The sequence below is a fragment of the Myotis myotis genome, unplaced genomic scaffold (genome assembly GCF_014108235.1).
Source record: "Myotis myotis isolate mMyoMyo1 unplaced genomic scaffold, mMyoMyo1.p scaffold_m19_p_5, whole genome shotgun sequence".
NCBI classification, from domain to species: Eukaryota; Metazoa; Chordata; class Mammalia; order Chiroptera; family Vespertilionidae; genus Myotis; species Myotis myotis.
The window spans coordinates 37,502,079-37,516,017 of record NW_023416357.1 but is presented as its reverse complement, the minus strand read 5'-3'; the positions used below and the strand labels follow the sequence as shown (position 1 = coordinate 37,516,017).

At 39.4% G+C, this 13,939-nt stretch overlaps 1 protein-coding gene and 1 non-coding gene across 10 annotated transcripts in view; both read right to left on the bottom strand.

The window, feature by feature from the left end:
• The window catches only part of BDP1 (B double prime 1, subunit of RNA polymerase III transcription initiation factor IIIB), a 91,606-nt gene that overhangs the window by 63,185 nt on the left and 14,482 nt on the right, over window positions 1-13,939 (bottom strand). For all 9 annotated transcript variants that reach the window (XR_004967821.1, XM_036310995.1, XM_036310999.1 and 6 more), the window contains exons 7-10: window positions 13,351-13,445; window positions 9,372-9,426; window positions 5,812-5,955; window positions 590-871 (exon numbers count right to left, since the gene is read on the bottom strand). Coding sequence is in view for 8 of the 9 variants with exons in the window: in XM_036310995.1 (XP_036166888.1) it covers window positions 590-871; window positions 5,812-5,955; window positions 9,372-9,426; window positions 13,351-13,445 (576 nt within the window). In the remaining variant the exon portion in view is untranslated. The remainder of the gene's footprint in view (window positions 1-589; window positions 872-5,811; window positions 5,956-9,371; window positions 9,427-13,350; window positions 13,446-13,939) is intronic.
• Window positions 938-1,040, bottom strand: LOC118657154. Its single transcript, XR_004967888.1, has one exon. It is a non-coding gene; the product is annotated as a U6 spliceosomal RNA (small nuclear RNA).

Below are 13,939 nucleotides of genomic sequence, written 5' to 3'. Positions count from 1 at the left end.
TGGTCAAGGACATGTACCTGGGATGTAGGTTTGACCCCAGCCCAGTCGGGGTGAGTGTGGGAGACAACTAATCTCTCTCACATTGATGTCTCTCTTTCTGTCTCTGTCTCTCTCTCCCCTATCCTCCCTCTATTCTACTCTCTCTAAAAATAACTTGGAAAAGCCCAGCTGGAGTGGCTCAGTGTCTGGGCATCAACCCATGAACCAAAAGGTTGTCGGTTTGATTCCCAGTCAGGGCACATGCCCAGGTTGCAGGTTCAATCCCCATTGGGGAGCATGCAGGAGGCAGCCTATCAATGTTTCTCTCGCATTGATGTTTCTCTCTCTCTCCCCATCTCCCTTCCTCTCTATATAAAATAAATAAAAACATATTTAATAAATGAATAATCATGGGGGAAATATCCTTGGGTAAGGATTAACAAAAAAATAAACAAAATAAATGTGTTTAACACTGTACATAAATACAGAACCAATTAATAAACATTAGTAATTACTACTATCTAGAAGGCAGGCAATTAATTTATACACTAAATTATTGTATCTATGTCCTCAAATAATCAGAGGCTATTAAAATATATAAGAAACTTACTTTTCTGTTTTTCTCCTTTAGAAGGTCCTGGCTGAACAGTGGCATTTCCTGAAAGATTTTTTACTTCTTGTTTACCAACTTCATCTTGATTTTTCCTTCTTTTCTCTAGATTTAGGTCTGGTTCTAATGCAATCTGTTCTGAATCCTGTCCTGATAAAGTCAGAGACTGCAGTTCTTCTTGAACTGTCTGAGCATCCTTTTGAGACTCTTCTGTGTCTGAAATTGTAGCACTCACAGACTCATCTGGATTATCAGTAACTCCTTCACTGGCAACTTTTTTCACTGAAAATAAAAAAAATGGTTATAAATACATAAACAACCTACGAAAAATTCTTAAAGTAGAGAAGGTAAATACCCAAGTATATCCTTTGTAATATTATTTGCGCAGGGGGCCATGCTAATCTTCTCTGTATCGTTCCAATTTTAGTATATGTGCTGCCGAAGCGAGCACTGTAATATTATTTGTATAAGCAAAATTTTGAAGAAAATATAAAACACCCAACAGAGAACAAAATTAAATCTACACTAATAAAAGACAAAGATGCTAATTGACAGTACCTTCGCTACACCCATCAGCCAATCAGGAGAGTATGCAAATTAACCCAACAAAGATGGCCATTAAATTTGCATACTGCAGGCAGGGCGGGACAGCGCCATCCGCTGCCCGCCAGGCCACCATCCGTCCCTCCTGTGTGCGACCCAGGGCGGCCAGGGGGGACAGCAGCGATCCGCCGCCCGCCCAGCCCCCATCTGGCCCTCCCGTGTGCGACCCGGAGCGAAGCCGGACAGTTCTGGGGCCGGTTCCAGCCAGAGCCCGGCCAGAGCGAAGGCCTGGGTCCCAGGTGCCAGAGGCAAACCGGTGACAACAGCCAAGGGAAGGGAAGGCCTATTGCACGAATCTCTTCATGCAACAGGCCTCTAGTTTATGCTATAAAAATCTATGCAGTAGCCCTGACTGGTTTGGCTCAGTGGATAGAGTGCCGGCCTGCGGACTGAAGGGTTCCAGGTTCGATTCCAGTCAAGGGCATGTACCTTGGTTGCAGGCACATCCCCAGTAGGGGACGTGCAGGAGGCAGCTGACTGATGTTTCTCTCTCATCAATGTTTCTGACTCTCTATCCCTTTCCTTTCCTCTCTGTAAAAAATCAATAAAATATTAAAAAAAAAAATCTATGCAGTAAGTAATAATAATGAGGTAGACTCATATGTAGTGATGTAAAAGATTTCAAAATGTACTGTTACATTAACACATTGTTTGCGGGTAGTTTTTATCGCGCGCTAACAGGTGGCGCGGGCCATTTTTGCTAATTTTTTGCGCAAATGGCAACGTTCAGTAAAATTAGGATAACTTTAGTTTACGTATTTATACGTTATCCGCATTCTACTGCTAGTGTATAAAAAACGTATCCCGCGTCTATAAAATACGTGTCCCACGCTCTACTACCAGTCAACGTAAAACGTATAAATACGTTTCCCACATACAATGTGTTAAAAAAATCAAGTTGCAAAACAACATATATAGTATGACCTCATTTCTATTAAACAAAAACAATTACATATACTCTAAGACACACACACACACACACACATATATGCGTAAGAAAGAGTTTAGTAATAGTTATCCATAGGAAATCTGAAGATTCTGATTGGCAGGGTAGGAGAGAGAGTTCAAGAATTTTATTTCCTCTCACAGCCAGTTGGCCTGGAGGCCAAATCCCCCCCAGTATTACCTACAACAACCAAGGCTTAACTATAACAAGACTGCGCACAAAGACAACAAGGGGGTGTACCAAGAAAGCATAAAAAATGCGGAGACAATGAAACAGGACACAACTGACAGAAATGGAGGATATAGAGTTCAAAACCACACTTTCAAGGTCTTTAAAGAACTGTCTAGAAGCCGCTGATAAACTTAGTAAGGCCCTCGAAAAGACTGGTGAGACCGCCGATAAATATAGTGAGATCCTCAAGAAATCTAATGAGACCCTCAATGTTGTGATAAAGAACCAACTAGAAATTAAGCATACACTGACTGAAATAAAGAATATTTTACAGACTCCCAACAGCAGACCAGAGGAGTGCAAGAATCAAGTCAAAGATTTGAAATACAAAGAAGCAAAAAAAACCCAACCAGAAAAGCAAAATGAAAAAAGAATCCGAAAATACGAAGATAGTGTAAGGAGACTCTGGGACAGCTTCAAGGGTACCAACATCAGAATTATAGGGGTGCCAGAAGATGAGAGAGAGCAAGATATTGAAAACCTAGTTGAAGAAATAATGACAGAAAACTTCCCCTATCTGGTGAAAGAAATAGACTTACAAGTCCAGGAAGCGCAGAGAACCCCAAACAAAATGAATCCAAAGAGGACCACACCAAGACACATCATAATTAAAATGCCAAGAGCAAAAGACAAAGAGAGAATCTTAAAAGCAGCAAGAGAAAGAAACACAGTTACCTACAAGGGAGTACCCATACAACTGTCAGCTGATTTCTCAACAGAAACTTTGCAGGCCAGAAGGGAGTGGCAAGAAATATTCAAAGTGATGAATACCAAGAACTGACAACCAAGATTACTTTATCCAGCAAAGCTATCATTCAGAATTAAAGGTCAGATAAAGAGCTTCACAGATAAGGAAAAGCTAAAGGAGTTCATCACCACCAAACCAGGATTACATGAAATGCTGAAAGGTATCCTTTAAGAAGAGGAAGAAGAAGAAAAAGGTAAAGATACAAATTATGAACAACAAATATGCATCTATCAACAAGTAAATCTAAGAATCAAGTGAATAAATAATCTGATGAACAGAATGAACTGGTGATTATAATAGAATGAGGGACATAGAAAGGGAATGGACTGACTATTCTTGGGGGGGAAAGGAGTGTGGGAGATGCGGGAAGAGACTGGACAAAAATCGTGCACCTATGGATGAGGACAGTGGGTGGGGAGTGAGGGCGGAGGGTGGGGTGGGAACTGGGAGGAGGGGAGTTATGGGGGGGAAAAAGAGGAACAAATGTAATAATCTGAACAATAAAGATTTTAAAAAAATAAAAGAATTTTATTTCCTGGATGATTTTTCAATGAACAATCTTTTTAACAAATATTTCTAAACAATTTCTAGTGCTTTTTCTTTGAACGCATATAAATAGTCAACTGTATCAAAAGATGAAAACAGCCCTGGCTGCATGGCTTACTTGGTTAGAGTGGGTTCGATTCCCATCAAGGCACATAACTAGATTGTGTTTCAATCCCCCGTCAGGGATCATATGTGAGGCAACCAATTAATGTTTCTCTCTTCCTCCTCTCTCTCTAAAATCAATTTTAAAAATCAATTTAATTTTTCGCCGAAACCGGTTTGGCTCAGTGGATAGAGCGTCGGCCTGCGGACTGAAGGGTCCCAGGTTCGATTCCAGTCAAGGGCATGTACCTGGGTTGCGGGCATATCCCCAGTAGGAGATGTGCAAGAGGCTCTGATCGATGTTTCTCTCTCATCGATGTTTCTAACTCTCTATCTCTCTCCCTTTCTCTCTGTAAAAAATCAATAAAATATAAAAAAAAATAAAAATAAAAATAAAAATAAAAATCAATTTAATTTTTAAAAAAACACAGCCTCAGGTGAGGGTTTGTTTTTTTTTTTAATTTTTAAAAATGAAATAATTTAAAAAGCAAAAATAGAGATCACCATGGAAACAGCATCCAAACCAAAAGCAAACTTAACTTCACAACCATGGCTGATCAAACATCTCTAGAAATATCTAATCTTTAAAAAAAATAATAAAATTCAATGTCATTTATTTTTGTGAAAAAGTCAAAACAAGATTTTAAAACTAAGAAAATAATACTTGATTTATTCTCTATCAGAATAATAATTAGCAATTTTTAACTTCTGAGACTTGTAATAATACATCTGAAAATTTCTCACATTAATGAGATACAGTGAGTTACTTGTGCTATCAACTGTTACATGATAACCACAACATTAATACATCTATTTTAATCTCCTAGGGCTATGTATAGTAAGTAAAGAAAAATGACTAAAGAGTAAAAACTCTGCAGTTATCAATACTACTTTTTAAAACATGTAGACACTATACTCCAAAAAAGGATCTTCGAGATTGGCTCAGTGCAGAAGAGAATTAACTAGCAGGCTATCCTTTGAAAGGTCTACTTAAAAAGGCTGGCCCATTGCTGTCTAGAAACTGGGGCTTGGGGAGAGTCCCATCTGCCTACCTAAACTGTTTGTACAAATAATGCGGTTTCTGCTGAACAACTGGCTTTCCTTCTGGGAGTCTGAATTCTGGTACATGCCAAGCAAAGGGTATGACAAGCCTCCAATAAAATCCTTGGGCAATGAGTTTCTAACAAGCTTCCCTGGTAGGAAACTTTTACATAAACCAACTTTTTAAAATCAACAGAGATCCATGTACCTTTTTCCTTTGCTAATTTTGCTCTGTATCCTGTTACTATAATAAACTTTAGCTGGTAGTACAACTAAACAATAAATCCTATGAGTCCTCCCAGCAAATAATCGAACCTGGAGGGTGGTCTTAGGAACCCCCAACACAGGCTCTCACAGTCCTAGGTTTGAGTCCTGCCTCTGCCACTACTAACACTGCGAGACCTTATAAAAAAGTGACTTAGGTCTGCAGGACTATTTCTGGGTGATTAAAACGAACAGAAAAGGGCTGGAATATGGACTAGCTAACATAAGGTTCCCTAAAGTTCCAACATTCTTTACATTATGTGATTATAGCTAAACACTGTCCTCATAGATCAGAATTTAAATAGTTTATAAAATATAAAACTAAAAATTTAATAAACATTACATAAAAACAATTTTCTACCTGGTACAAGTCAACATTAACCCTAAGAAATAAGTTAAGCTCAAACTACACAATTTAGTCACAAGTCCAAAGTATTAGAGTGGTTTTTTTTTTAAATGTTAAAATGTTGTACCAGATTTGCTTTAGAAAGGAAAATGATAATAAGTAACCAAACATAACACTCCAAAATTCTGATACTCTTTATTACTAAGACTATGCAAGGAAGATATCAAACAGCCATGACAATTAGAAAATTTAAAAGAAAAAACAAGAACAAATAAAAGACAGATGCTGTCTTGGGCCCTGATAACCTCAACTACCTGAACTACATGTGAACACTCGAAGGCTTAATATTGCAAGTCTATTAAGTAAAGTAACACACTTCCTTTTAAAATAAATACCTTTTACATTTTTCCGTGGTTTAGAGGATTTCTTCTCCCTTAAACTCTGATTTTTAAGGGATTTTTGTTTTCTTTTCTCTTCTTCAGCAAGAACTTTCTGAAGCAAATGAGCAAAAAAATCGAAGTCAAAAGGGCGCTTTTCCTCTGTTTAATAAAAAAAAGAAAAAGAACCTTCAAATTTTTATTTAAGTAGCATAATATCAAAAGCAAATGGGGTCCTGGCTGGGTAGCTAAGCTGGTTAGAGCATCATCCAGATACTCCAAGATTGCAGCTTCAGTCCCAGTCAGAGCACATATAAGAATCAATCAATGAAGGAATAAGTGGAACAACAAATCAGTGTTTCTCTCCTCCTTCCTCTCTCTCTCTCTAAAAATCAATTTTTAAAAAAAGCAAATGGGTTTATCAACAGGAGACAATGAATAAACAACTCCAGTCACTATACTATCATCACATAATAGACCACTGAGCAATAAAAAGAAACAAACTTTAAAAAAAAAAAAAAAAGGCCCTGTCTGGTTTGCCTCAGTGGATAGAGCATCGGCCTACGGGCTCAAGGGTCCCAGGTTCGATTCTGGTCAAGGGCATGTACCTTGGTTGCGAGCACATCCCCAGTGGGGGGTGTGCAGGAGGCAGCTGATCGATGTTTCCCTCTCATTGATGTTTCTGGCTCTCTATCCCTCCCCCTTCCTCTCTGTAAAAAATCTGTAAAATATATTTTTTAAAAAAAAGGATCTACTGATAAAAGCAATTAATTCAAGTAAATCTCAAGCACATGATTAATGAGCACTGGCCAGGTGGCACAGTTGGTTGGAGCATCGTCTGTACAACAAAAAGTTGGAGGTTTGATCCCCAGTCAGGGCATGTACTGATCGATGTTTCTCTCAAACATTGATGTCTCTCTCTCCCCCTTCCTCTCTCTCTAAAAATAAATAAATAAATAAAATATATATCCTCTGGTGAGGATTAAAATACACAAACAAACAAACAAACATAATGAGTAAAAGAAGGCAGACATAAAGAAGTACATACTGTATGATTCCATGAATAAGACATTCTGGAACAAGCTAATCTATGATGCTTCAAATGAAAATAGTGATTGCCTGGGTCAGGATATAAGTGGAGATTGACTAGAAAAGTAAGTAAAGGGCCTTTCTGGAGGGATGAAAATGTTGTTTTGGGTGGTTGTAACACCACCAATTCTTTGTCAAAACTCAAATTACAAATTGCACTGTGTGTAAATTATAAATCAACTTTTTTAAAAACCTAACACTAAGAAATCCTCAGTGCCTATGCATCACTATATGCCTGCTCTATATTACTATTAACTCTACTCTTCCAAATACTAGCATGAGGAAAGCTAATGAATACTGATTAGGACCACTCTCACTAAATACCCATCAACAGCACTGTATCAGAAAGCGCAATTTGTGAACAAATCAGGAATAAATCCATTACAGGAGTTAAACCCTTGCCTAAGTTAAGCTCTACTCTAAAAATGTAGTAAAGGCCTGGACGGTGTGGCTCAGTTGGTTGGAGTGTCATCCTGTACATGAAAAGGTGGTGGATTCGATTCTCAATCAGGGCACATACCCAAGTTGCCAGTTCAATCTACAGTCCGGGCTCATGTGGGAGGCAACCAATGATATTTATCTCTCACATCAATGTTTCTCTCTCTGACTCTCTCTTTCCCTACCTTTCTCTAAGATCAATTAAAAAAAAAGAAACTTAAAAATGTAGAGTAAAATTAATTAATTAACTAAATCAAAATATAGTGAATGTAGACAAAATGGTGCTCTACATACATAAGTTCCAAGATTGGTTTGATTATAAGATGATTAGAAGCTGGCCTCAGAAAAAGAGATATATAACAAAACAAAAATAAATTAGCCTTAGGAAACCAAGCTCACACCTGGGATTCCTGAAGGCCCTGTTTTATTGTAGACCTAGCCTTTATGTGTTCTGGCCTTCCACAACAATGATGATAAAAAATAATCCATAAAGGTTCTCAGAAGAATTCAAAATATAAGTTCCAGAAAATACCATTTAGGTTTAAATTTTTTTTTAATTTTCCACTAAAAGAACCAAAATCAATGAATTTTAAAGGTATCTACAGTAATAAAAGAGAAACATGCAAACTGACTGTCCCTCCGCTATGCCCACCAGCCAATCAGAGTGATATGCAAATGAACCCAACAAAGATGGCAGTTAATTTGCATACACAGGCACAGAGTGAAGACTGAAGACAGCTAGAAGGAAGCCAAGCACTGCAGAAGGGAGCAAAGTGGTGGAGAAGGGAACGGAGCGAGGCAGCGGACACGGGAGGGAGCAAGGCAGCAGAGAGGGGAGGGAGCAAAGCAGCAGAGAAGGGAGGGAGCCAAGGCGGCGGAGACGGGAGGGAGCCGAGGTGGGCTTCGCTCCCTTCTCTACTTAGCTTTGGCCTCAGGGAGCCCTATTCTTGCAGTAATAGACCCGAGGAAGCCCTATTCTTGCAGGAATCTTCCTGCAACAGGCCTCTAGTCTATTATAATGGTTTTAACAACGGCTCCACATCCCATAAAAGATTTATAGGTTTATAAATTCTTATTATAATACATAAAGCATAATTAAAACATTCTGGACCACTTCCCTAAAACGGAGGGGGTTGAGAACCATAGTATTCCAGATCTTCCAAAAGCCATTCCTGGAAGTGGTTTCCCCTGAGGACCCAATACAATATGGGGTGTGGGTCCACTCATCTACCTTAGTATTTACTCATTAAATAAATATACATGCTCCAAAATTTAGATCCTCTCTTTAGGTTTTTTTCTAAGATAAGCACTACAATAAACACTAAATACATTTATTCATCATGAAGCACTGGATAATTATCTTCCAAAGAATAGAGGAACTATTTTATATAGTACATTTGTTTTGCTTTACAGATCTTTTGATATCTTTCTCTAGATTTAAAAAGAAAAAAATGTGAACTTTAATGAGGCCATTAGACACTAAAAGGCACACATCATTCCTTCAAATCAGGCATAAATTCAAGTGTCATTTCTTCAGATAGAACTTCCCTGACCACCCAATCTATCTAACTCTCCACCCACCTAGCTTAGAAATTAATCACTATCTAAAATTATCATGCTTACAGACTATATCGCTTCCCCCACCCAATTACACTGAACACTATAAAAGCAGGATTCTCACCTGTCCCATCACCATTATATACTCCATACCAATATAACGACAAAACAAATTTAAAACACATTAGAACCTGCCCTGGCCGGTGTGGCTCAGTGGATAGAGCATAGGCCTGTGGACTGAAGGGTCCCAGGTTCGATTCCAGTCAATGGCACATGCCCAAATTGCGGGCTCGATCCCTAGAAGGGGGTGTGCAGGAGGCAGCCGATCATTGATTCTCTCTCATCGATATTTCTTTCTCTCCCTCCTCCTTCCTCTCTGAAATCAATAAAAATATATTAAAAAGAAAAACAAAACACATTAGATCCAAAGATAGAGATTGATCACTTTTTAGGATCTTGATATGAAACCTTATTAAAGAGGTCTTAATACTTACGGAATGCTTTGTCTATTCTCCATCCATTTGTTTTCTCTTCACGTTTAAATTTATTCTGTTAACAAAACAAGAAATGCTATAGTAATTTTCTCCTATTAAACAAGTTAGGATTACGTTTTAAAAAAATAACCATTAAAATGAAACTTATGGTAACATATAACCCAAATAAATAAAAATGTCTTTCCCAACAGACAAGTTAATAAACCTTTAGCTTTGAAAAAATGGGGATGAAAGATTTATACTGAGCTTCCTGATCTTCCGTATAATCAATAGCATGAATCAGCAATGAAAGTCCACTAGCACGGAAACAGATCAAACCTATAATCAATTAACACATTGCGTACCGCATAGAAATTTCTAAGACATACGCCAGGGACCGCACGTTTTTGGGCAAACTGCACGTTATTTAAATCATCATAATGCACTTTAGGTGTTGTTTTTCAATAATTGTAACATTTTTATTTACAAAAACAATTAAGCAATTAAAGTTCCTAGTACTTTTTTAATGTATGGTACTGCGTAAAACATTTTCCTCTATGAAGAGGGACCAAAGAAAATTTACATAAGTATCTAGATTCGCTTTTTCCATGGGCATGAAAAACAAGAACACTCATGAGCGGTCCTTAACAGATGGCGCGTGACACGAGAAAACTCCTGAGCAGTACGAAATGTGTTAAGCTAACCAGAACTAACTCTTTAAAAACTAATATATTGCCCAGCTTGCATGGCTCACAGTGATTGAGTGTCAACATATGAACCAGGAAGTCACAATTCGATTTCCTGTCAGGGCACATGCCTGGGTTGCAGGCTCAATCCCCAGTGTGGGGCATGCAGGGGGCAGCCAACCAATGATTCTCTCTCACTGATGTTTCTCTCTCTCACTTCCTCTCTGAAATCAATAAAAATATATATAAATTTAAAAACTAATATATTCATATCAAGTTAAACCTATTATATTATTATGCTAATATATTTTTAATGGCATGGAATAGAGATTGTAAAGAAACACCTAAGCAAAATTTTGCAACAGGCCAGGTTTATCTTTGGAACCTTCTTTATATTAGGGCACATTTTCTAATGCCCCAAAGCCAGTTCCACTCCAGATTAAGTCCATTAAAATGGAAATAGAAAAGATTTAAGGCTCAATCCATCCTAAGGTAATCAGGATATCTGAGGGCGTAAGTTTGTGTCCCAGGATGTCTAATCATGCATATACATCCTGGGTCTGGGAACAACCTGCTAATTGCTCCCTTCTACAGATCAGTGGTCTAATAATGCTCTTATCCTATCTAATAAAAGAGAAAGATGGTAATTGGCGCACGACCGCTACCCTTCCCATTGGCTAATCAGGGAGTATGCAAATTAACTGCCAGCCAAGATGGCGACCGGCAGCCAGGCAGCTGATGCGAACAGGGAGGCTTGCTTGCTTCAGTGACGGAGGACTCCAACGTTCCCCTCCTGACTTGCCGGCCTCTCAGCTGCAACTCTAAGCAACTATGTTGCAAATATAGAAGCTAAAAAAAACCCAGAAACCTGCTTTACTCAGCGGGCTTCAGCCAGCCAGACCGCAACATTGTATCAAATACAGACAGTAAACAAAGGCCAGAAACCTGTTTTCAGCAGCCGAGGCCTCAGAGCTAAAGCTGGCCCAGAATAAAAAAAGAAAAAAAAGAAAAAAAGGAGCGGTTGGGAGCTTCAGTCACCCGTCAGCCTGAAAATGGCCCTCAGCCCCTCAGCCAGACTGGCCAGGCACCCCAGTGGGGACTCCCACCCTGATCCAGGACACCCTTCAGGGCAAACCAGCCAGCCCCCACCCGTGCACCAGGCCTCTATTCTATATAGTAAAAGGATAATACGCCTCCCGGCACTGGGATCAGCGGAGCCGCGAGGCCTCCCGGCACCGGGATCAGCGTGACAGGGGGCAGCGCCCAAACCCCCTGATCGCCCTGCGGCTCTGTGTGTGACAGGGTGCAGCGCCCTAACCCCCTGATCAGCCCTGCTCTGTGTGTGACAGGGTGCGGCGCCCCAACCCCCTGATCAGCCCTGCTCTGTGGGTGATAGAGGGCGGCGCCCCAACCCCCTGATCCACCCTGCTCTGTGTGTGACGGGGGGCGGTGCCCCAACCCCCCTGATGGGCCCTGCTCTGTGCATGACAGGGGGCAGTGCCCCAATCCCCTGATCCACCCTGCTCTGTGTGTGACAGGGGGCGGTGCCCCAACACCCCTATTGGCCCTACTCTGTGCGTGACGGGGGGAGCTCCTCAACCCCCTGATCGGCCCTGCTCTGTGCGTGACGGGGTGGCGCTGCAACTTCCCCATCGACCCTGCCTTGAGTATGACAGGGGGCGGTGCCCCAACCCCCCAATCGGCCCTACCCTGAGCATGACTAGGGGTGGCATCGCAACCTCCAGATCCGCCCTGCTCTGTGCATGACAGGGGGCAGCGCCCCAACTCCCCAATCGGCCCTGCTCTGAGCCCAACCAGGGGCTGCACCTAGGGATTGGGCCTGCCCTCTGCCACCCGGGAGCAGGCCTAAGCCATCAGGTCGTTATCTCCCGAGGGGTCCCAGACTGCAAGAGGGCACAGGCCAGGCTGAGGGACCCCCTCTCCCCCCCGAGTGCACAAATTTTTGTGCACCGGACCTCTAGTTAAAAATATAAAAATAAAACTTATTATTGAAAAAAAGAGAAAAGCACAGAAAACAAGGGAGCTATTTCATGGCCCCCTTCTTCCCTCCGAAAGAACCCAACCAATAACCTGACTTTTAAAGCAATTACTTTCTTGCATTTTCTTATTGTTTACCATTCAAGAGAACATCGTTAGACTCCAGTTTATCCTTGCCAATTTTTAAAAAACCTTTTAATGACTTAAATATCTTTAAATCTACAGATTACCCCTCATTTCCATTCTTTACTTTTCTTCATAAACTTTTACTAAATAATATAAAAGTTTTCAGTGATCATCTTTCTCCCTTAAAAGAGCATATTAATCTTTAAACATCTCAAAAGTTAAAAGTTACATTCATAAAAGGTGACTGGCTATAATCACTAAACATTCTGATAAAAATGCCAATAGGCTCTATGCAGTATTGACTTCTAAAATATTGCTACATCTATTTTACCTAATTGATTTAAAATACTATTTAAAAGTTTTTGAAGACTATATTATATTAATCATTTATCCCTGGAATCCAAGGTTTGTTTGACATTCAAAAATCAGTAGTCCACTTTCACTTTTCTACATTTTGCCCAAAGACCTGCTGAAACTACACTATAAACTTTTAGGGGAATAGTCTAAACAATTTTTGAGAGAAATCATCTAGTGACAAATTTATCAGTAATTACTCAGATCAGCTCCTCTAGACAATCAATTTCTGGCCTTCACAGAACTTTAATATTTTATCCTCAACATTAAAAAAATATAAAAAAATTCTCATCTTTTGTAGAAATACAATGCCCATTACACTGTTCAATGTTCCTCAGGTGACCAATCCATGCCTAGCCCAAGGAGGGGGGAAAAATCTATCTTTCCAAATGGTCCCTTTAATTAATGAAGTTTAAGCCCACTATTGAAAAAATATCTCACTATCAATTGGAAATGTATTTCCTCCCTAGGAGATACAGAAATTTATTTTGCGATCAAAAAACTACCCTTAACCCAAATATTCTAGTACATTTATCTTCCCTCTTCATTACATAACTCTTCTTTTATCTTAGTTTCAGTGGCTGTATTGGTATACTCTCAAAGACATTTAGAACTGGACAAGACATAAATAAAAAAATACAATACTAAAATTAAGGAAATTGTATTCATAACAGAACTCAGAAAAATTACATTACTTTTTGAGCTGTAAAAAGAAACAGGTGTACCAAAAACGTAATAGTGAAAAAGGGTTGAACTGAGATTTATATCAATGGTTAAAAAAATATTAGTAATTTTTAGTCTCTTTCCAATCAACAAATGTAATGTGTTCACTTTACCTTAATTTCTATCCTTCCTCTGTGAGGAAAAAGTTGTCCAATCATAGAAAAGTCAGTTCCTACCATGCTGATGGCTAAAAAAAACATATCTGTTTCTGTAAAAATAAAAGATTTAGAAAGACCAAAAGTTAACATTCTCAATATTTCAGAAGAAAAAACCTTACCTAAGTATGCACTTTGAGTTAAAATAAATTTGATAGTACTTAATAGTTTATTATTACAGTCCGGTAAATTCTTCAGTCATAGAAATACATCTACACACAAATTATAAACATATTAAAATTTTGTTGCAAAGAACCTCATGGATCTAAAAACATCTTCTTTAAGCCCTGGCCTGGTAGCTCAGCTGGTTAGAGCAGGGTCCTGATATGCCAAGGTTGTAGGTTCAATCCCTGGTTAGAGCACATACAAGGAGCAACCAATGAATGCATAAATAAATGGAACAATAAATTGATCTCTCTCGCTCTCTCTCTCAAATCAGTCAATTAAAAAAAAAATTTAGCTCTGGCCAGTGTGGCTGTTGGTTGAGTTTTGTCCCCTGCATTGCTGGTTTGATTCCTGGTCAGGGCACATACCCAGTTTTCAGGCT